General features: G+C 40.6%; 5 protein-coding genes across 12 annotated transcripts in view; 2 read left to right on the top strand and 3 right to left on the bottom strand.

The window, feature by feature from the left end:
* The window catches only part of LOC117568616 (kazrin), a 55,274-nt gene extending 35,023 nt beyond the window's left edge, over positions 1 to 20,251 (top strand). For 3 of the 8 annotated variants that reach the window (XM_052004126.1, XM_034249386.2, XM_034249387.2), the window contains 11 exons: positions 2,856 to 3,403; positions 4,086 to 4,605; positions 8,266 to 8,655; positions 9,213 to 10,115; positions 10,184 to 10,244; positions 10,992 to 11,677; positions 12,453 to 12,614; positions 12,718 to 12,862; positions 16,915 to 17,026; positions 18,501 to 18,524; positions 18,585 to 20,251. In XM_052004126.1, coding sequence (XP_051860086.1) covers positions 3,290 to 3,403; positions 4,086 to 4,605; positions 8,266 to 8,655; positions 9,213 to 10,115; positions 10,184 to 10,244; positions 10,992 to 11,677; positions 12,453 to 12,614; positions 12,718 to 12,862; positions 16,915 to 17,026; positions 18,501 to 18,524; positions 18,585 to 19,022 — 3,555 coding nt within the window. In that variant the 5' untranslated portion in view covers positions 2,856 to 3,289 and the 3' untranslated portion in view covers positions 19,023 to 20,251. The other 5 variants (XM_034249391.2, XM_034249394.2, XM_052004127.1 and 2 more) reach the window with 5 other exon arrangements.
* Positions 268 to 1,058, bottom strand: LOC117566495 (uncharacterized). Its single transcript, XM_034246035.2, has one exon. It carries the CDS (start codon positions 981 to 983, stop codon positions 438 to 440), a length of 546 nt encoding a protein of 181 aa, XP_034101926.2. The 5' UTR covers positions 984 to 1,058; the 3' UTR covers positions 268 to 437.
* A 47-nt stretch (positions 20,252 to 20,298) lies between the features above and the next one.
* On the bottom strand, positions 20,299 to 20,892 carry LOC117568636 (uncharacterized). Its single transcript, XM_034249426.2, has one exon. It carries the CDS (start codon positions 20,624 to 20,626, stop codon positions 20,462 to 20,464), a length of 165 nt encoding a protein of 54 aa, XP_034105317.1. The 5' UTR covers positions 20,627 to 20,892; the 3' UTR covers positions 20,299 to 20,461.
* A 104-nt stretch (positions 20,893 to 20,996) lies between these two features.
* Positions 20,997 to 23,666, bottom strand: LOC117568635 (uncharacterized). The gene is made up of 2 exons (XM_034249425.2): positions 23,476 to 23,666; positions 20,997 to 21,659 (listed from the first exon to the last, which is right to left on the bottom strand). Exon 2 carries the CDS (start codon positions 21,644 to 21,646, stop codon positions 21,437 to 21,439), a length of 210 nt encoding a protein of 69 aa, XP_034105316.1. The 5' UTR covers positions 21,647 to 21,659; positions 23,476 to 23,666; the 3' UTR covers positions 20,997 to 21,436.
* Positions 21,756 to 23,713, top strand: LOC117568628 (probable hydroxyacid-oxoacid transhydrogenase, mitochondrial). Its single transcript, XM_034249419.2, has 5 exons — positions 21,756 to 21,857; positions 21,921 to 22,005; positions 22,083 to 22,457; positions 22,522 to 22,663; positions 22,725 to 23,713. The coding sequence occupies exons 1-5, from the start codon at positions 21,808 to 21,810 to the stop codon at positions 23,465 to 23,467; spliced, it is 1,395 nt and encodes a 464-aa protein (XP_034105310.1). The 5' UTR covers positions 21,756 to 21,807; the 3' UTR covers positions 23,468 to 23,713.
* Positions 23,714 to 23,854: the final 141 nt, after the last annotated feature.

Here is a 23,854-nt window from a genome sequence, read left to right as displayed (position 1 = left end):
ATCCTGGGAGGTTTAGCAACTGCTTCATTTATTCACGGAGTCACGGCATGTTGATAATTGCGCTCTAGGTTTTAGAGAGACGCATTTTGCTGATGGTTCAACCACAAAGAGCGAGAATATAATATGTTGGCACTGCCTGAAGTTGACAAGCGATTTCACTCAGTTTACGTTATGTGTTCGCTTGATGTTTGATGTTGCCCCCGCGGCCCACTTGAGAAAACTAGTTAATGTGCTCAAACTTTGCGACGCATTGAAAAGTCCTTTAACTTTTGGTGCAACTTTTTTAAGCCTCGACACGGAATGAATACATAAAAAAAATGTTGTTCTATACCAAGTGTGCGTTGAGTTCGAGTTGAAGTGACAGCGGCAGAAGCAGAGGACAGGCACACAGGATCTGTCGGTTGGAAATATGCCCAGCTAACCGGATGTATTGCCAACTAAAAGATACTTCTGCGTTTCCGTCTAACCTCATGCTGTCGTGCTATGCGTCGCAGATAGTTTCCGTATCGCAGCAACTCGCAGCGACTCTTCACCTGCTCGTTGTGCCTTCTCAGCGTCTCCAGGCGCTCGATTAAATGCCGCTCACGCCGTTGTCGATGCTCCTCCATATCACTGGCCAAGTGCTCCCTCGTTTTGAGCCAGTTCTCCATGTGTTTCGCGTGGTAATCAGCAACCACTTGCCTCACTCTATCCCCTTGCTGCTTGAGGCATTCGACGCGATCGTTTAGGAAAAGCTGCCGACGCTCCTCGACAGCTTGCCTCTTTAATTTGGTACTACGTTCACAGAATTTGCGTCGATAGTTGACCACATATCTGGGATAGTGTTCTTGCCGCGCATTTTCACAGTGAATATAGAAAGATACGCTGGGTTTTACATCTGCTTTGACTTCTTCCTGACAATAAGTCTGATATCTGTGAGAGAATGGCGACATAGGAGTTGAATAGACGACATCTGAGCACACGAAATGTGGACTAAAGTGCATTTTAGTTTTTCTTGAATTTTGTTCGGGTCTTCCAAAATGATATTTTGAAGTTTTAAGAACAGATTGATGTGACCCGAAAACATAGTATTAAAATGAAAGCTTGTTGTGCGTATGTTTTTCATTAGCAAAGTTTTGTGTCTGCAAATTGCAGATGGCAGACATTCTTTTAGTTCAGTTCCGAGATTAGTTCATGCACAAAGCATATACACGGATTTAACCCAAACTGAGGAAAGTTGTGTGTGTTATTATTATGATGATTAAAGTTGCTGTTTGTGTAGCACAGCGCCGACTGTTGGAGCTTGTTCCTCTCTGGGGTTTTGAGTGGGTCGCCACCATAAAATACATTACTATTAGTCCCATTTGAGGCATGTTTTGGGGGTAAGAGATTCCCTCGTAGCTTAAGTTCCCTAACTGCAACAACTGCGCACCAAACTGTGTGTGGCTGTGGTCATGTTCTGCTCATATATATATCCATCCTCCATTCTCCATCCACAGAGAGCACACATATGTTTTGTGGTCTGGAGTCAAGGTGCAGCCAGGTTGGCTTTACATAAGACTCCTTGTTGTGCCCGCTGGGCAAACCTATTGCACCACGAGTAGCCCGCTGCTTAAGCCTGGTATTTATGGTATTATTTGTCTGACCAACAACAGCAACAGCAAAAAAAGACGGAAAATAGAAGAAAACCTCAAACAACATCTTTGATGGTGTGTTGTTATTGTTTTCTTCTTTTTTTTTTTTTTGCTTTTTTAGTTTCGCCTCAATCGGATTAAAACCTCAACTCAGAGCTCAGAATTGTTGTGCACATTCACAAATATGAACTCGACCACAAAACGTTTCATATGTAAGCAACGATTCGGTGAAGCAAAAGCCACAACATTTATTTATTTGACCTGAAATTAAACTTTCGTAAAAGTTGATCAAACATGGCAAGCACGTAATAACCAAAGGAAACACTTTAAATAATTGAACAGAATGTTTTTAGCATTAAAGTTCTACGACATCGTAAACGATAAATGAATAAGTATGATGCATCGCTTCATAAATTTCGCACTATTGCTTTTAGTTGCTGATTGCATAATTACGCGAAACGTCAATTAACGAACGCTAATGATTTATGAAACATGATTTTTCATGGGCCTGTGTTGTGCACTAATAGCAAACTCAACACTTCTTCCACGTATCGAGTTGAGCAAAGTTTTTCCGGCTGTTCGCAAACGAGCAATTTTCCATTTCCATTTCCATTTTCATTATGAGCTTACGACTTTTGGGTTTACTGCTGACCGGGCATACAATACTCGTACATACAAACATACACACGTAGTGCAATGCAGTCAAACCGATGCCTGACACGCAAGACTCGACAAAATGGCCGCAAATTGAAGTCATGGCTAGCTCCCTGCCTGCCTGCCTGCCTTGAGTGTGTTAGTGTTGGCATGTGTGTGTTGTGCGGAGCAGCAAAAACTAGTTTGCAGCTTTTACGACCAACTGTAAAATTGAAGTCGGCAGACGGAATTAGATTTCCGCCAAAAATAAGTTCAATTTTCTCTGTATATATATATGTACATATACATAAGTACAGGCGCTAGACTTGATAAAAATACCAGAATACACAAAAATACTAAACAATCAATAAGTGATCGAAAGCGAAACAAAAAAAAATGGCGTCGCTAGCTTCTGTGTTTTGGTCACTTTTGTTATCGATAACTTGTTCAAGTGCAATCTCTCATCGCGAATGCAAATTCCATGCATAAATAATTAGGCGATGGATACGCCAGCATTATTGTGACATTATCTCTATATCAATGAAATTATTTGTCTATCTGTGAGTGGCAGCTTAGTGAAACGATTTCGTTTTTTCAATTTATTTGCAGATGAATTTGCAATTGCCGACGACGACAAACGAGAATCGTTAAACGCAGAGGTTGAGCAATTAAAGGATTAAGTGGAAGTGGAATTGGAAGTGGACGGTGAAGGAGCAAGGATAACCGAATCGACGCGACGCCCCAACATCCTGCGGCTTATCGGGCGTGTCTCTGTGTACGTATTCCCTCGGTCACTTTGTAACGTAGTCAGAATCAGAATGTTAGAGCGGGCTGCGCATGGTGCAAATTGTGGCAGTTGAAAAATACTCGTGTCAGTCAGTCGGGAACAGCACTTGTATTCAATACACACACAAGCAAGCAAGCAGGCAAGCAAGCATACATACATACAGGGAGTACTAACTGGGCAGCAACTAAAGAGCATAGTGAGCGATAGACAGACACGGTCGGTCAGCAGCTGCTGCTTCAGTGTGTGAGTGTGAGGTATGCAAATAAACGGTCTCGCTGCCGGACCAACCATGGCCGCATCAGAGCCACCAGAGCCGCCGCCACGCAATCCGGATCGCATAAATGCCTCTCTGCACAAGCTCGGCGAATCCGTAAGTACACCAAGTACAACAACCCGAAAAATGTACAAAAAAAAAACCTTAAAAAAATACGAACACCCCGTCAACACCTCCCCCCGCTACCACTCAAAATAAACCCGCTTGCCTCAGCCCCATAGCAGCAAACCACAAAAAAAAAACCAAAAAAAGAAGAAAAATCCAAAAATACGAAAAAAGAAGCTCCCTCATTCACTTGATGTTTAACCTAATTGGGCCTCATTCATTTGCTTGTTAGCGCCACTGGAAATCGGGGTAGGGGTTGAGGTCTAGGGGGTGGAGAGAGGTAGTAGAGGTGGGGGCAGGGTGCAGGGGTTCTCTACAACATACAATTTGCATGCCACTCTGCTCGTCATTCTCCTGGAGCTGCTCCACTTTCACATGCTACTACTTATAATGTATATATGTATTGCTCACTAGTTTCGGCACAATTTCCATTCCATTTCCACTCTCCGCACACACATTTTCATTGACTAATTGACTTGATACGGGAGGAGTCTGTCTGCCATTAGCTTCACTCTCTTTCTCTCTACTTTTCTCTCTCTCTCTCTCTATGTCTCTTTTATTCTCTGTTTTGGCATTTTCTGCTATCCTAGTTATGCATATACTACACGTAGAGCTGCTGCTGAATCTCTGATTGAAGTGCATCCATCCACTAAACACTTGCCTAACTTTGCAGAAAATTGTCAAGTCGCTGGACTCGAGTGTCACGGCTCTCAAAGAGAAGTCCGTCAACAACAACAAGCCCGTTAAGCCGCTGCTCTCCCTCGACAGCAGCAGCAATAGCAACAGCACGAATACACGAGACTTGGGTGTGGCCACCGCCTCAACGACAACCACGACAACAACATCAACAGCGCCGCCTGCCAAGCCGCCCGCCACACTGTTGGCCAACAAGCGGGATCTGACGCCCTCCGCCTCCGACAGCAGCTCGCCGGCCAGCTCGAATGGTAGCTCGTCAAATCAAACGCTGACGCCACCGATGACCATCGACAACCAGAATCGAATGGCCGCCAAAGGCGACACATTGGGCCAGAGTCAAGCACAAGCAATTGGGCTACCGCAATCGCAATTAGTGAATGGCAGCGGTGCTATTTCCATCTCCACAGCAGCCATGATCCATGCGAATAATTCCAATTTGATTGCAGCCGGTCACATGGCGCAGGTCTCTTCGCCCAGCAGCAGCCAACTCAGTGCGGGTAAGTGAGAAATATTCCCTCCTTCATCCTTTGATTTCCATCTCGACGACATTTCAGCTGCATTAGCTGTGCAACATTTTCGAGGGGGAGGGGAAAGATACACACATGAGTGGACGCAATTAGCTCGACTGCAAATGTTTTGTGGGACATTTATTTTATATACGAATTTTGTAATTTTTCAATTTGGAGGTGAAATTTAAAGCGACAGCAAGAAAGATTGTCTGCCATTTAAATGTCATTTCATTATTTACCACAAGAGAACAGACACGAAGAACGATATTTAAATATTTGCATAATTTATTAACATTCGAAAGCCGCGCTTCCGCTTTGGTCACATTATTCCACACCACCTTCATGGATGCGGGTCACACCTGTCCAAATGTCCTTCTTTGTGGTCATATGCTGTCTCCTCGTAATGGTTTAATGCCAGCCTTAAGCTTATCATTAAATCATTTCGCATTTCAAGTCCGTAATTGACTGAAGGCTTATTGCGAACACTGCGAAAAAGTTGTGATTTAAATTACCTCAAAAGTTGTTGCTAAAACCCACAGAGAGAACTTGCTGCAAGTGCAGCAATATTATTCTATAATTATTTAATTCAACAAAGATGGTAAAAAGTTTTCATCTTGCAAAGATAATACAAGTTGCCGTAGAGAAGTCATAGAGTTTTGTTCAACAGAGACTTCTTTGAACTTTCCGTTTAATGGAAAAGAATAATACAAGTGCTTTAAATACATTCAATATTGCACAATAGGAATATTTCTCTTAATGTTCTCCCCATTTAAAGCTTTAATATAATATAAAAATGACAGAAATCAATGCTGCTTTAATGAATTCTTGTTGAAAATGCGATAAGTTCTCAATACAAGCAAGTTATTTAAAGCACATTTCTCTCGAGCAACTTCTCAGATGCAGCAAAATCTGTTGTGTGTGCGAAATGTACTTTAAGCTACTTTTGACATTGGAAACTTGAACAATTCCTTTTCGATCAGACTCAAGCACAAAAACAAGCAGGTAGAGAGTTAGAACAGGAGGGGAGGCAGCTGGTTAACCGGAACCCAATCTGTTAAGCTGCTACGGGTCGAATTAAATTCCTGTAGCGTCCTGCGGCGATGGGCCATAAATGTCGGGGACATGCAGGACGAAATCCGGACAACGACCACAAAATGTAGCAACCGTATCCGTAGCGCACGCAAAGTATGAAAAACGCAAATCTGCGGCATTTCTCAATGCCCGTTCTCAATGCCTTGGCTCGCATTAGAAGACTGCAACTGGGTGGGCTCACTCCGTGCCACATCGCATGGGGCAAATGTGGCAGCAAATGTGTGTCTGTCGCCTGCAAGTAAAGTGCAGCTTGTAAGCCGCATTTCGCTGTGCAGTTGCCAGTGTGCCAATGCGATGGCATTTTCCTTGCTCGTCGAGGACACTGAAAATGCTCGAAATACGAACGAAACGAATACGATTGCGAATGCGAATACGAATTGCAGAGCGGTGGCAGTAAGTATGCAGAAGTAGTTGATGGCATGTGCTGGCCATTTTGCTACTCCTTGTGGCATTGGCAATCGCTTTAATGGCCTACCAGCCAACGGTTATGATGGATTGTGAAGGCCCAACACGGATCTGTCATCAACAACAGCAGCAGTTGGAGTTGCTGTTGCTGTTGCTGCTGCAGATTGCAGTTGTTAGTGGAATGCAATGAAATGACGAGGATGCATGCTAATGGATATGGTTGTTCTCGAACAAGGCGTGAATGTGGTCGCATATACAATACAATAACTATATATATACAGTATATACATATGTGTGAGTGTAAAGGCTGATTCAGACAGTAATGAGAAACCGGAATATTGAATCTCAATCAGCTTTCTGCACGGTCTTTGATATTATTAACGTTGAGTATGACCGACAGCAAAGTGCGCAGAGTTGTCAGTACTACATAAAATTAAATAAGGATAGGCATAAAAATGTCATTTAAATTGCTTATACTACTTGACAGCAAGGCATCTCATGTTGCCAGTAATAAAATGTCTCATTAACAAGTTAGAAAGCCGAACACACTAAACTGTGAGATTTTCGTTCTCCCTAATTTCAATTTCATGTGCGGTATTATTGTTAACACTATCAAAATTTACTATAACAAAAAATACTTAAGTATACAAAAAACTGTATTTTGGTATAATAATATACTACTACATTCAAAATATACCAGATAGTGAACCAAATATTAACTTTTACATTCTTTAAAACCTTAAAAAAGCTCCCACAAAGTTAAAATAACTTTGGGTATTGGATAGTTGCTATTCTGGCATATCAATAACCTACAATATTCAAAGGATACCATAGAGTACAAAATATACTAGATGGTTAACGAAATATTAATTCTTAAATATTTTTCTTAAATTTCTTAAAACTACAAAAACTCACGCACAAAGTTAAAGTATCAGGTATCAAAATGCAAAGTTAAATAGAGATAGATAGATAAGTTAAATAAAGATTGTAGAGCAGCAGTCTTGTAATTAAATTGAAAAGAAAATACTTTCAGAAATAAGCATAGATAGATTGAAGTTTTTGCAAGTAATCCGAGTGCAGTTGACTGACATTTTGCACAACATGTATTGTAATAAATACTAGAAATTTAAAAACTTCACATATATCGAGCGAATGTTGTGATTCAATAACATAATTACTACATTGCAACATGTGCAAATTGAATGGAAATGCCACCGAGAGTGAATGTGTGGGTGTTTAAGTTGTGTGTAAACATGATGTGTGCACATGACTGAGCGAATGTCGAGATAAAAGATTGCATTTCTGCCAACCAAAGGGGAATATGTATATACATATTTCTACATACATATATTCACATTCGTGTTTGGATTCGCATTCGTATTTGTATTCATTAAAATTGTGCATCATAATTATGCGCTCAACATAGATAAATTGTTGGTAAATCAATATTATTGTTGCTGCAACTCGTAAAATCTAAAAAAAAAATACGTACATATAATAATTGTTGTTGTTCTCGTTGTTGTTTATTCAATTTTCCGTTGTCGTTCGATGTCCTTTTGTACTTGTTTTACTCCTCACGGCATTTGATTTCACTCATTGTTTCCATCTCCTGCTCCTGCATGTTTCATGCTCCCACGTGTGCGTGTGTGTGTGAGTGTGTTGTTGTATAAGTGATCCAATCAAACCAGACACACACACTCCCACACATATAGACACCTACTAAACACAAACAATTCATTTCACATTGCTATAAATTCATCTTTTGCATTTCGTCATTATCATTATGGTTATCGTTGTTGTCATTATGATGTGCTTAAATCGTTGTTGTTGTTGTTGTTGATGTTGTTGTTTATTTTGTTAACACTCGACTCACATCAATCCAACCCAATCGAACCCAACTCCTCACTCTGCCAAAAACTGGATCAAACTCATCAACGCAAATCACGAATTCGACTGAATCCCTCGGTTTGTCTCTGTCTCTATCTGTGTGAATGTCTCTGTATGTGTGTGTATATGTATCGGGGGAGGGGGGAAAATTGCGAAAATTCGCAATATAAATACAAGAACTCAGCAACTACAATACGAGTACAATACAACATCATCAACAACAACAACATGAACTACAACAACAACTACAATATATAAATGCAGTCGACAAGAGAAATGCCAATGATGTTTGCTCGATTGTGAAATTAATGGAACCAGATCTGGCCACGGCCACAGCGGGCGCAACCTCATTACCAGCCATATCGAAGACAATGAAAATTAAATCCACAACAGCAGCAGCAGCAACAGCAGCGGCAGGAGGAGGAACGTTGTCGATGCCTGGCTGCATGCCAATTCCTTCACCAACAACAACAACATCGACATCATCATCATCCACCTCATGCCTGGCGCATTCCCCAACAGCCGCTGCCTCCGCGGCGCTGCTGATGCTGGAAGCTGCCACCACGACATCGACAAGCATGAGCATGAGCTGCATTCCAGATGGCAATCACAATCGCAGCGGCAGCAATGAGTCAAAGTTCACGTTTCGCTCAGGTAAGTCGATTGAGTTCCTCACGTAGTCACCAGTCACCATCTCCTCCTGCTCCTGCTCCTTCTCTCTCTCTCTCTCTCTCTGTCTCTCTCACTATCACTCACAATCACTCACTCACTCTGTCTCGCTCTGTATTTTTAATTGGAGCAGCAAGCACTCACATTAACATTTAACCCGCATGTCTTCACTCCTTTTCCTCCTCCTCCTCCTGCTCCTCCTCCATCTTCATCCAATTCCCAACTAGTTGCACTTGCTATTTAAGTTTGACTCGCTCCGTGAACAACTTGCTTTTGCTCGTTTGTTGTAGTCGTAGTAGTCTTTGTGGCATGCAAAGTGCGTCCAGTTTACAGCGGACTGGGGGGGAGATGGGGCTTCAAATGGGATTTCTAAGGGTTGCTAGCTGCTTATTGGGAATAGTCTTCGCGTAGTCTTCTCCACTCGACATTTGCGACAACCACTGCGTCCACACCACAGCTTCTCCACAGCTTGAGCTTGAGCCTAGCGCGGCACTCACACGGTCTGATCCTTAACACACACACTAATCCATGATCTATTGCAGAGTCGGCGATCAAGCTGCGCGATGAGAACGAACGCCTCAATGCCGAACTGTTGCGCTTGAGGCGTCTCCTCGAGCACTCAACAGACGGCGCCGTGGGTGGCATTGAACCCAGCGCTGATGTCGATGCAGTGCAGCCAACAGCAGCCGCATCGCAGGAGCGTATCGAACGCCTTGAAACCGAACTGCGTAGTGTGAAGAATCAGCTGCTGACCATGCGACTCGAACGCAAGAAGCTGCGCACAGACAAATCTGATCTTCTTGGTCAGGTGAAACAACTGTGCGCCTCGCTGCAGGAGAAGGAACAGGAGCTGCGCGATTTCATACGCAACTATCAGGAACGCGTTCGCGAAACAGAGTCAACAAATGCCAAGCTGTCCGGTGATCGAGATCGCGAACGCTTTCAGCTACTGAAGCAAGCTCGCGATGAGGCCGAACGATCCTTGGCGCTGGCTCAGCAGCTGTCCTCACGGGATCTGCAGCTGCAGCGACTGCAAGAGCAGTTGCAGGAGGCGCGACGTCAGCTCAGCGGTTGCCTCTCCGATCAGGAGAGTCTGCACTCCTTTGCGCCGCTGACGCCGCCCTCGGCTGCCTCTGGTATGCTCAGCCAGCTGGCTGGCGGATCAGGTCTGACGGGTGCCATGAGCGGACTGCGCACCGCTGACGACAGTGGGCGTGGCAATTCGAATTCGTTGTCCGCATTCAGCGGGAGCTTGAGCGGGGGTTCAGGTGCCACAGTCGGCGATCGCAACTCCTGCTCCAATGACTCGGGACTGCGCAACAGCAGCGATCGCGAGAGCACTGGCGGTGAGCTCAACTTTAGCGACGGCACCTGCGACAATGGACCCTGCATCACCGTCGATCCCGACAGCATCTCTCTAGTCTCCAGCCAGAACATGTACCAATGTAAGTAGTCAGGAATACATTTGGTTTAATCACTTTATGCTGACTTCTATCACTTTTCCCACTCACAGTTGGCACGCCCAAGGAACGCAGTCCCACATTGTCGCCACTCAACTCTGGCGCATACTCCAGGTGAGCAAGCACTCATAAGATGTATACTGTTGATATATTAAAGTTTACGTTATATAGCGGAAAGATATAAGTTTAAAGTGAAATTATTATTATTTTGAGGTATTAAAAACTGTTGTAAATTTCTCGTCTATTATTCCTTTTTTGTTAGGAAGTCACAATTATTTAAATATTTAGTTGTTATTGAAAACGGAAAGCTTCTTAATTTGTCAACAGAAATATGAAAATTAAGTACAATAAAAAAGGCTCTATGAAATTTGTTTAATTCTTTCAGTGCTACAAATTAGTTATATTATTTGGCATTTAAGATCATTGCTCAATCATAAACGGAAAAAGTGCATTGAAAGCCACTAATTAATTAAGAGTTTCTCTATTTGCTTATTATTAACAAAAATATAAGTATAGAAATTAAAAATTATATTATAATCTGAGGTATGCAGCACTGCTTTCATCATGATTATATACATATATTTCACGTATTATATGTCTAATATCGTATATATAATAATATTTATTTGAGGTATAAGTGACTGAGCTATTTTGGAGCATCTGTAGTACATTTTATGTACATATATGCATATGCATCACATTTTTCGTATTTTATCCTATTAAAAGATGATCCCAATAGAGCTCCCTCTTTAACCTGAAATAAGTTCTCGAGTCAGACATGAAAATTGTACTATATATCATTATATGTTACATTTAATATTATAATCCACACTAATAACCCTTTCTTTTGCTGTAATATAGATCTGTGGAGCAGCTCTCGCCAGATGCAGAGGGACCAGGCGGCGCCGGCGCCATCACACGCAAATTCGGCAACAAGAGCGGGCCGCTGGGCGCCCGCAATGGACGCGGTGGCACCTGGGGCAGCATCTCCCGTGTCTTTGCCCGGTCGCGCAATAAGAGCAAGGCGATGTCCGCCGATGGCGTCACCGAGTACAGCGACTACTCGTGGAATCCGCTGTCTGAGGAAGGCTACGCTGAGAAGCTGCGACTGCTGCGCGAGGCATCGCAGCTGCCCATTGAACGCTGGCGGGCGACTCAAGTGCTCGCCTGGCTGGAGGTGGCCCTGGGCATGCCACAGTATAGTGCACGCTGTGCGGAGAACGTGAAGAGTGGCAAGGTGCTGCTCGAGTTGAACGATGTGGAGTTGGAGGCGGGCCTCGGGCTAGTGCATCCCATGCATCGCAAGAAGCTGCGACTGGCCATCGAGGAGCAGCGACGTCCCGAACTCGTGCGCTATCCACTCATCACCCAGCTGGGACACACCTGGGTAGCATCCGAGTGGCTGCCGGACATCGGGTTGCCGCAGTATGCGGAACCTTTTCTGCAATCGCTCGTCGATGCACGCATGCTGGACACGCTCTCGAAGAAGGAACTGGAGAAGTTCCTCGGCGTGACGCGCAAGTTCCATCAGGCCAGCATAGTGCATGGTAATTAGATATATGTTATTAATTGAAATAGATAGATGTATATGGATATAGGGTAGAAGGACAAAAATAAATGTATTTACAATCCGTTTGTGTTAAGCATCTACAGGCGAAACGATATGTCCGTCTGTTCGTCTGTCTGTCCGTATGAACACCTAGATCCAGAGATTATAAGAAATAGAGCTAAAAATTTGTTGACGCTCTTGTTATAATCGTTATAATCACACCAAATCAAAATCATGGAAGTTGTTTGAAAAACGGCTGCAGTTGACGTGTCTTTATTTCTTTGGATGAAAATTTGGCATATTTTCAACTCTATGGTATGTTTTGGCTTGAGAAGTATATCGATATATCAAATATAGCCTTTGATATATTTTGGATATAGTAGTATATTGATATACAAAATATATATTTTTTGGTATATTCATTTGGTATATTCGAAGAATGTGATGATCGTTATGATCAGATCAAAATGTCAGAAGAAATTAAAAAACGGCTGCAGTTGTTGGGTCTTTATTTGATTGATTAGGAGTTTGGTATGTTTTGTACTGTGTGGTATATTTTTAGATTAAGTAGTATATCATATTACATTTGGTATAATTTGGTTAAGGTTATATATCGATATGGTAAATATAATTTATTTTTTGGTACACTAATTTGGTATATTCTAAGAATACTGTACTGTTTAAAAACGGGCAGCGCATATGTCACAGTTGAGCACACTCGACTGTAGCTTTCTTACTTGTTACTAATACTAATTTCGTGCTGCCTTCTGCAGGCATCCATGTGCTGCGTATCGTCAAGTACGACCGTCAGACGCTGGCCATGCGACGTGTGCAGTCGGAAACGGTTGACACGGATCCCATTGTTTGGACTAATCAACGCTTCATACGCTGGGTGCGCTCCATTGACCTCGGAGAGTATGCGGACAATCTCAAGGGTGAGTTTGCAATTGACCTCGTCTCGATAATATACGGCATAACATCGTATCTTGGGTGTACAATTTCATGAAACGCAACCATCCATCTCTAAATCGCTTACAGACAGCGGCGTTCATGGTGGCCTGGTGGTGTTGGAGCCATCCTTCTCGGGCGATACCATGGCCACGGCTTTGGGTATTCCGCCATCGAAGAACATAATACGTCGACATCTGAACACGGAATTCGATGCCCTCATCCTGCCCGCAAGGTGAGTGCTCAAACCACGCCCCCCTCCCCCAATCCCCTGCATCCTATCATCCTGGCAATCACGAGCACATCATATGTGTGTGTGCGTGTGCAGCCCTGGTATAATACAACTACTACAACAACAGCTATTATGAATTATCCCTCGTATTGATATCGTCTAAGTATGTATAGCGTAATACAACCTTTTGATTAGAATTTCCTTTGTTTCGTTCACATTTGATTGGTTTGTTGTATTTTGCATACTCTCACTCACTCACTCACTCACTTGCTCATTCACTCTCACTCACTCTCTCACTTGCTCATTCACTCATCCACGCATTGTTAGTCGTATACGTAATTTGATTCGATTTTATTTGTTTTTGCCATTATGCTTTAATGCTTTTGTGATTCAGTTGGGTCAGTTTTCATCATTCCTGCACGCTTCCCATAATCAACATCATCATCATCACTCACTCACCAGTCACTCTGCATTCATATTCATATTCGCATTCGTGAATAGAGAGGAAATAAGTGAATGGCTTTCGCATTTCCATGACAACTTCTGCGAATTCGAGTTATTGTTGATCCTGTTTAAATTATGGCGACAAGCCAAGCACACTAAATTCATCCTGATTCGATCAAGTTTTCCAACTCATAAATTAAAGAACTTATTTTAAATTAACTTGTAAAGAAAGAGAATTATCCTTGAATGCTAGTAAAAGTGGGGAATAATATGCAAAGCATTAATCATATTTATAATACTAGTCAGTGAATCATGGCTAAAATCATTTGCGGTTCGTTGACTGCTCAAAACACGATTATTATTCATTCTGTAATCGATTTGCAATAGGAAATAAATACAGAAACACACTCACACACAATGTTTGTCGTCTATTGCTTACATTCATTCATTATTCACATCATTCGAAACATGCAAACATTTGTGTAAAATGCTTTTCTTGATTTCAACTTCTGATTTGCATAAATTCTAACCAAATGCAATTATGTATATCATCGAATAGTCAAAAGCGCATACTATATGGACTGGCTGCTGAAACGAGTACTCACATATACTCACAACTCATTCAGTCCATCATCATCGTAAATCGTAAATCGTTTATCGTATATGTTGTTTATCATCTATCTGTCTCTTCTCTCGTCCATACAATTTGTACTTCTTTGTGAACTAGCGAATAAATCAAATAAATATATTTACTATATAATCGTATCATCATCTAGCATTTAGCATTCAGTATTCACATACGTATCAGTATCGTTGAGTCTATAACGACTCAATAACTTACATATTTTAAATGTGTGCCGTGATTTTTGTGTGCGTGTTTTAGAGCATGTCTAAAATGCCGTCAAATGCCGCACTAATTGGCTTCTGCCTCATTTTTCTCTCTCTCTCTCTCTCTCTTTCTCTCCCCCCCAAATTTCTCTCTTCTCTTCCAACAACTCGATATCAAAAAAATATATATTTTCTAAAAAAATGCAGATACATTATTTACTGTCAAATGGAAGAATTTCAAATGGAAAACTCCCGGCAATTGGCCAAATTACAGGGCCATTAAATCTCACATGAAAATAATTTAACGACACAAAACAAAAAAAAAAAAACAGAAAAAATCATCTAGAAATTATATCATAAAATCACATGAAACGATGAACGTAATACGTGTGGCAAGAAAATATGTATTTGTAATGAGAAAACTCGATGGGATTCAATATACAAAAATTGTGTCTAGCTAAGCTGATTGATAATTCTAGAAAGAGAACAATAATTGGAGCACAGCGCTAATCAAATCAAATCATAATTACTCGTAAACCTAAACGTAATCATAAACGTAAACGTAAACGTAATACTCGTGTAGCATAGTAATGAATGAATTCGATATATACATAAAAAACTGAAGGATCAAATCGTAATGAATCGAATCAAAATGAATCACATTCTCTTCGCAATCAAACCGAAACCCAAACCTTTCCCCAAAAAATCCATTTAAAGAGTGAAATAAAGAGAACTTAGTACATAAAAATTAAATAAATACTTAGCACATATCGGGATTCTAAAAGAGCTTTGCATTATCGATATGTCCATACATTAGATACAGACAAGATCTTAGAGCAAACCAGCTGTTGATGTCGATTTACACCAAATATATAAAACGAAAACAACCGAAACTTTTTGCATTTAAGCCAAAACACCAAAAGTAAAAGCCGCCAAAGAAAAAATCTAACAAATAAAAGCGACACAATAGCAAAACGATGTTAATTGCATTCATAGCTTAAGTATATCAATTACCAAATTTAATATTTAGTAGACTCGAGATACAGAAACGGATACGAGATACAACAATAGCAACAGATACAGATACAAATTCATTTAATATTTTAGGTATAGTGGGCCAGCAACTTTTTCGGGTAGAGTAATTCATAGAATGTGGAGCAAACATATAAAAGATATAGATGTGAAATAAATGTATTTAATTACACTTATGCAAATTTGCAGGTACCGAGAAATTCGCATTGCATTCTTTAGATACTTATTAGACACATACACACACATACATAGTATTTAATGTGTAGCGAAAACATTCTTGAAGCCACTTGAAATAATTGTGAAAATTGCAAAACGCTTGGCTTTGTAACTAATGTGGGCAGCCGTCCACTGTGATACAGATACAGATACAGATACATAGAGAAACATTACTGGCACATGCATACACAGATACATATACATGCAAACATTACATGCATACATATATTTAGTACATATGGTAGAAGCAAATGCGAATTGGATTTATTTGCACACTCGAGAGCAGTTTAGCAACTGTAAAGTAATCCATAAGATAAACCACATACAACATGAACCTACATTACATACATAGCTACTCACATACACATGTACATTGTAAAATACACACTCACACGCACACATTTAGAGCCAGCCATAAATTAGCTTGTTTTGTTCTAGATGTTGCATACTTTTGAGCGCTTCAAAAATGCCGCCGTTGTGTTAGCTTGCTTTTGCTTTCCTCTTTTGTTCTCATTTTCGTTGTCTCCCGCCCCACCTCCATGCCACAAAGAAGTGAAGTGAACTCTTCCCCCTCTCCCACACATTCCCCCAGAGCAATTTGCCTCGTCTCTTGATTAAGTCATTTGTTCAGAATGCAAAGCAATGTCAATTGTAAGTAACATTCGAGTGATTTTGAGTATAACAAAAAAGTAGTACACACACTTTTTGCCTAAGTATAACACGTAACATTTATGTCTATGTCTATGTCTACTATATAATTATGTAGTCTGACTACACACACACCCACACATACAAGCATACATGCATTTATCTCCTACTATTTGTTGGGGCCGCATTTCATCTATCCACTTTACATATATAAATAGACATATTCGTACTATATTTAAGAATTTTATTATAATAGTTATAATTAATTAATTTTGTTGTTTACGCTACAAGTAGTCAATTATGCAAATGCAATAAAACAAAAGCAAAACAAAAAAAAAAAAAAAAAAAAAAAGATACAATCGATACACACTAATTTCCTTAATATTATTAACCGTTTTTTGTCTTTGTCCCGTTTCTTTTCTACTTTCTACTTTCCATATTTTCACATCTTTCTTTCCATTTTGTATTGTAAACTCAAACTCAACGGCTTGTTGTTGCTATCCTTGTCTTGATTGTTTACAATAATGCATAATACAACACAACAACAACAATAACTACTACTACAACTACAACAACAACGACACTGTGCGTGTGACTGTGTGCGTGCGCGTGTGTGTGCGCTTGCCTGCCCGCCTGCCTCTCTGTCACTGTCACTGTCTCTCTCTCTCTCTCTCTCTTTGTCTGCCTGCCTGCCCCGTTATGTGTGTGTGTACTCGTTACTCATTTGTGCCAAAATGCAACAACAAAATTGTGAACAATGCACATACATGAATACACACACCTCACTCCCACACACACACGCACACACACACACACTGACTCGCTCACTCACACCTTGACACCCAAAACGAAAACAATCCGGTTGTATTGCAATGTTTGTTGTGTAGAGCAACTTTGGGTCAAGGCATACGTTCCGGTTGCGGCATAGTGCCACTTACAGGACCCGGCGGACTGCAGCACTATGCCACAACAGATCGACGCTCGAGTGGCAGCCTACGGGTAAGTCTCAACTATATCATATTATATATATCTATGTATATCTAGCTATCTAGCTATACTATCGTACTCTACTTGTCTCGCACACATCTCACAAGTGAAACTCTAATCTCTCATCTCAAACTCAAAACTCAATTGGTTGCCTACGCGTCAAAAACAAAAAAAAAAAAAAAAAACAACATAAAAAAAAATGCTCAAATATTTTCGAAACTAATCTCGTACTCGTTTCTGCCTCTGTACTTATCTTAGCCTGATTTGACGTGAAGCTTTTGTTGTCTCTCTGTGTCTATGCCTCTATATATGATTATGATTACTCGTAATACTTATCGCTTTCAGTACTTGTGTAGAATGTCAAGGATCATACTATTCGTATTCGTATGCGTATTGATATTAGTTTTGCTCACTTTTAAGTTTCTCACAACATGACATGGATAAAAAAAGAAAACATCTCAAAACAAGTACTTTGAGCACACAGTACAACGATGTTTCAACACTTATAGCGTATTTACCTAGCATTAATATTCCAATAAGTATCTTCAGAATACGAAACAATACCATGATCTTATACAAGTCTAAGGATAAGTACATATAAAAATATATATACAATAACATATAACTTAAATAGCTAAGTATCTTTTATCTTTTCCAAATACTATTTTGCATACTCCTTATACTTTGGCATGTTTATCGAAGATATATACTTTCTGTGGACCCAAGACTTCTTCTTCACTTTGCAAAATAAACCATACCACGCATTAAACATTCATAGATACATACAAAACGATGTATTCTACAAGATACTCCAGTTAAAGATATATAATTAGCAAATGGGGAACTCAAACATAAATAATTTGGTAATGGTGTAATTAGGAATTAAGTTAATATCGTTTTGCAATGCTCTTTCTGCCAACATAAAGATGCATTTTTAGTTTACAATGAGTTGTACTCAATTAGCTAGTCCAATTATTTAGGGTCTTTTAACGCTATAGCGTGTATTTAAGTGAAATTCAAGAAATATCAGAAGAACATGAAATTGGAACATATGATGTAATGTTTATTAAGTGTGGCAAAACGTGAAATCTATAATTTAAGCACGCTAAAACACTATGGTTTAAGCAGATAAATACTATACGAAAATTTACACATACAAATATAATCGAAATTATAATACTTACACGTAAGTAAAACAGTAATAAATAAAGAGCATTTTGTAAAATGCACCAACTATGGAGAAATAATTAAACTACATGTAAACTGTTCAAATCAAGATCTTTTATTTAATTTCGCGGGTTCAAGTAACATTTTAAACGACCAACGAGACCAGAAGTTTCACGACAAATTCAGAGATAAAAGAGTTCTGGACAATTGACAATAATTCGATTGAGCGGGTGATAAACATATATGAGAGTTGAATACAAAAACTAATTTCTAATTTTTTCAATCTTGTCTTCCCATCTTCTGTTCTTGTGCCATACAGATTTCGGCATGGAAAGGATCTCAGGTAATGATCATAAATTAGATTTTAAATATCAAATTCTAATTATGTTTCGGTCCTTTGCAGAGTTCTCTTTCAAAAGCCTTTCGGTTCAACACAAAACCCAACCGGGCCGGCGATCGCAGCTCCTTCGGAAACTCCACCTCCCCAACGCCATCGTACAGCAGCAGCGAGGGCGGCGGAGGAATATACGCTACCATAGGTCCTCACCAGATGCAATCGCTTCATCATCCGCCTCACCACTTCCTTCCACCACCCACAACCGCACCACCACCCCCACCCATCTCAGGAGGAGTCAACTATGGCCCACCACCGGCCGGACATCGTGTGAGTGCTCCGCCCGTAGGCAGCATCCTGGATCCCAATGGGCCAGATGGTCATCTGCTCTACGAGCAGAACAGTCGACGCGTGAAGAGCATCAGCGACATCGGTGTGGCAAGCAGCGGCAGCATGGGAGCATGTAGTCTAGGTGGCATATCGGCTTCATCCGATTCGCCAGCATGAGCTAATTGTAGAGCGTTGTTGTAAGTCTAGATAGGTGAGCAATGTCAGAATTGTCGTAGTATCTTCATTCCCTTCGTGTGAGCTTGAATTCCAAAGAGAATAAAAGTGATAAGTTAGGAGTATATGATATATATATTAAAAAGATAGAAATATGTATAAACTGGATTCAATTACATTCAACACAAGACCCACCTTATCAAAGTGATGCGAGAAACACTTGTGCATTCAACGGATACATATGTCAAGATACAAATACAAACAAAAAACACAACACAAAGAGAAACAACTAAGCATATTTGATGAAATCAGATTGAAACTACAACACAAACAGTGAAAACGTAAACATAATTAATAATAATATTCATGGATATTTATGTATGTATGTACTTAGCTCTAAGTTCGACTCGAATGCATGCAATTAAATAGGAGAAAAGGCAATTCATTAATTAAATTAATTCGGCATGAGGCGTCATTCCGCCTGCAGAGCTGCAACTGCAAAATGCAAATGAAAACAACTTTATTAGGCTAATAAGAACGTATTTAATTGTAAATTTAGTTTTCAATTGATTTAATTATACGTATAATTATACTCGATGATATTGCAAACGGCAAAATGCACACGACCGAAAAACAAATTGTTGTGTGCGTGCGCAATAAATTTTAATTTCCGCAGATTGCATTGAATTGGATTTGAAATAATAATAAACTGCTTTTGTAACTGCAATTTAGATAAATTGAAATTATTTTGTAAGCTAAACCCCATTTGCCCAAGCCCAAAACCAAACCTTTTTCAACCACCAAAACCCCAATTTCAACTTCCAATAACAAACGTAGCTAAACAAATAAACCCTGACGAATATTCAAATGTAATAAAGTGCAGAAATGTGCAAAACTGTTAATGTGGCTATAAACAAACATAAGTATAATTTATATGGAAATAGCTAAGTAAATATTTATATATATATATAATTAATGAAATAATAATGCAAATGTACTCCAATCAATTTGAGATTAACGAACTTGAATCGCAACAACCAAACCAAAAACCGCAAGAGTCAAAATAGCTCCCTCTATCTTCAGCCGATAAATGATATCCTGCATTATTGTCCTTCCTACCATTGCAATTCCTAAAGCATATATTGTATCAATAATATGAGATGTTTATTTTTAAGCAGACCAATTTAACTCTAGCATTACGAACAGGTAAAACTATCGAATAAAACAATGATCAAAACTAACGAGTCTGGACTTCATTTATTTCTCAAAACACTGTGAATAATGTTCAAGTGCGTTTATTTCAAATATTACACAAGTAAAACTTCAACAAATTGCATTTTCTCCAATCCAAAGCACTTCACCTTCACCTTGATAACATTTGTGCGTGCATCGCGAGTCTGCTCCTGTTGGGTGCAGTGGACAGGAGCATCCTGCTGGGTTTGCTAGCGTCGATCTTCGATATTATCCGTCCTGGGACGACGAGTGGTGTTCGGACGACCCTTTGGCTCTGGTCCCGGCTGAGGAAGCGGCTCGGCGGCTGCCATGGAGCCAATGCCACCCACAAGGGCCAAAACACTGAGCAGCAGGAACAAATTAAACCACTTCATATTAAAGTCGATAGCTGGTCGAAGCTTTGCTGGAGTCACTTAGTCGTTAACTGATGACTGCTGCCAGTTTCAGCGTCGTTTTTATGGTCCACAGCGCAGAAGTTTATGTCAATGGCGATGAGAAAACCTATCAACATCGTTTAGTTTATGTTCGAAGATCGAGCAACAAGATTTGCAAAATTGAGTTGTAAATTTCGTGATAAAAATGGGCGGACATTCATTTAGGTAATTGACTGCAACAACATTGAACAATTGTTTGCCGAATTATTCACATTGTGCCGCGCACTCACCGTGAGATCTCTGGCAGAGACATTTCTCTAGATTCTTGACAGCTTGACACTTAAAACTGACACAATTTACGGCATTTACATTTGAGGTATTTCGATATCGCATTGTATTTGAATGTTTTAACAACGTTTTGTGATTTAAATGCAGTGATAGCTTATAGTTACAATAATACATCGAAATTACATAAATAATAAATATAGAATAATATAAACGTGATACTATGCAAATGACAGTGTTGTGATGTACAAATTCCATCGAATATTTTCGGAAGTACGCCGAAAATTTGTTGGTCAAATACGTTAATGCATACAATGAATACAAATACAATAGTTGACTAACGGGAACATTTAAGAAATACGCGTAATTTGTAAATACAAATATACTGTCCAATTGGGAGTATATCTATTAAATAACTAATAATAACCGAGCGTTCTCTAAAAACATGATTATCATTAACGAAACATTTTTCAAAAATGCAGTTAACGAAATGGAAAATATATACAATAACAAATTTTATTATAATTATTGAGAGTCCATGCAATAATTGTTGTGCAATATTAGTTTCTCCTGAAAGCATTGCGTGAACATGTTGTTTTCTCGCTCCTGTCTCAGCTCCTCGCCAATCTGCTCCCACATATTCTCAAATCCACAGTCCCACTGGGAGTTGCTGATGTCATCATCGTTGAATGTGTCATCAAAGCAGAAAGAGTATTCACGTACGTAATCACACATTTTGAATTTGTAACTGAAAGAAGCGATAACAAAACGGTTATTCAGCATTAATCGATAAATACAGTTTTAAAGCGACAGGTATGATCGATGCCTATCGAAAGTGGGCATCCCCACAACTAGCGCTGTTATCACTGCAAAGCAATCACAGCTGTTGAACGAAGATGTCGCGCAAAAATGTTTTAAACTTAATCAACACGATCGTTGGTGGCTCGTAAGTAGCAATTATTATCAAGTAACCAGTTTATCGAATATAATTGTTGTATAATTAATATAGATGTAAGTGTCCCGCCCACTCGCATAATTATGGATCCACAGCGGCGGCCGCAAAGCAAACGGGATTGAAAGAGTATGCCTTCGAGGTAAGTCTTCTCGCTGTCCAAAGTCCAGTTAATTAACGAGATAAACTGTAATCTAATATATAATTTGCATGCCGCAGATGTCGGCATCGACAGTGCGCTTTGGACCAGGTGTGAGTGCAGAGCTTGGTGCTGATCTGTCCAACTGGGGGGCAAAGAATGTTTGCCTGGTGACGGACAAGAATGTGGCCAAGCTGCCATCGGTGCGTGTTGCTCTCGATTCGTTGGCTCGCCATGGAATCAACTATCAGGTGTATGACGAGACGCGTGTGGAGCCAACGGATCAAAGTTTCTGGCATGCTGCCCAGTTTGCGCGTCGCAATCAGTTTGATGCATTCGTCGCCATTGGCGGCGGTTCCGCCATGGACACTGCGAAAGTAGCGAATCTGTTCAGCAGCGATCCAGCTGCAGAGTTGCTAGACTATGTCAACGCTCCCATTGGTAAGGCGAAGGAGGTAAGTCGAGTAGTAAAATCATCAGCAAAACAGAGTTAACGTCAACTTTTTTTCTGTTTTGTAGATTTCTGTTAAACTGAAGCCACTTATCGCAGTACCCACCACGTCTGGCACTGGATCGGAGACCACTGGAGTGGCCATATTTGACTATCAGCGTCTGCATGCCAAGACAGGCATTTCCAGCAAGCATCTGAAGCCGACTCTAGGTAAGCAGCTGCCCCCTTAAAATTCCATTTGTCAACAACTCTACACGTCTTCATTCCGCAGCTATCGTGGATCCTCTGCATACGCTCTCGCAGCCGGAACGTGTGATGGCATTTGCGGGCTTTGATGTCTTCTGCCATGCGCTGGAGAGCTTCACGGCTGTCGACTATCGCGAGCGTGGTCCAGCTCCCTCCAACCCCAGTCTACGGCCAACGTACCAGGGCAGAAATCCCATTTCCGATGTCTGGGCACGTTTTGCCCTCGACACCATACGCAGCAATTTCATCGACGCCATTTATCAGCCCGACAATCTGGCAGCACGCTCTAGCATGCATCTGGCATCCACCATGGCGGGTGTAGGCTTTGGCAATGCTGGTGTGCATCTTTGCCACGGTCTCTCGTATCCCATCTCGGGGCATGTGCGAAACTACAAACCCAAGGGCTACTCCGACAGCCATGCTCTGATTCCACATGGCCTCTCTGTGGTAATAAGTGCTCCGGCTGTATTTGAGTTTACAGCTGCTGCATGCCCAGAGCGTCACCTCGAAGCTGCTCAGCTTTTGGGTGCTGACACCTCAGGCGTTACAGCCGCTGATGCCGGGCGTCTTTTGGCGGACATAATGCGAGGTTATATGCAGCGTGCGGGCATTGAAAATGGCCTCCAGGAGCTGGGCTTTGGCAGTGGCGATATTCCAGCTCTGGTTGAGGGAACGCTACCCCAAGAACGCATTACGAAGATGGCACCTCGCGAACAATCGCGTGAAGATTTGGCCAAACTCTTTGAGAATTCAATGCAAGTTTATTAAACACTTACCCTCTTTTTTCTTTCTCGGTTAAGTTCTTTTTCACTGGGGAGCAAATGTAAACTAACGGATCTATTTAGTGAAGTTGGCTGCATTGATTCATTTCAGAGATTAGTTAATGTTCAGCTGGAACCAGTTCCACAGCGAGCATAAAACTGAAGTGTCAAATAATTAGTGTTAATCGACACATATGTATATTTAAAAATGTAATGTTAATGTGAATGTAAATAAACCAAAACTTCATTTGAATATCTTGTGAAGTGATCCATTTTTCTATTAAATTTCAAAGTTGACAGTTTATTTGTTTTATAAAAGATAGAAAATGTAAGTGTTATATCGATGTGTACCCAATATACCAATTCATAAATAAGTATATGTATATTTTTATAT

Source organism: Drosophila albomicans, chromosome 3 (genome assembly GCF_009650485.2).
Source record: "Drosophila albomicans strain 15112-1751.03 chromosome 3, ASM965048v2, whole genome shotgun sequence".
NCBI lineage: Eukaryota > Metazoa > Arthropoda > Insecta > Diptera > Drosophilidae > Drosophila > Drosophila albomicans.
Note: the sequence above shows the minus strand (reverse complement) of the source record. Positions and strands in the feature narration are given on the sequence as shown.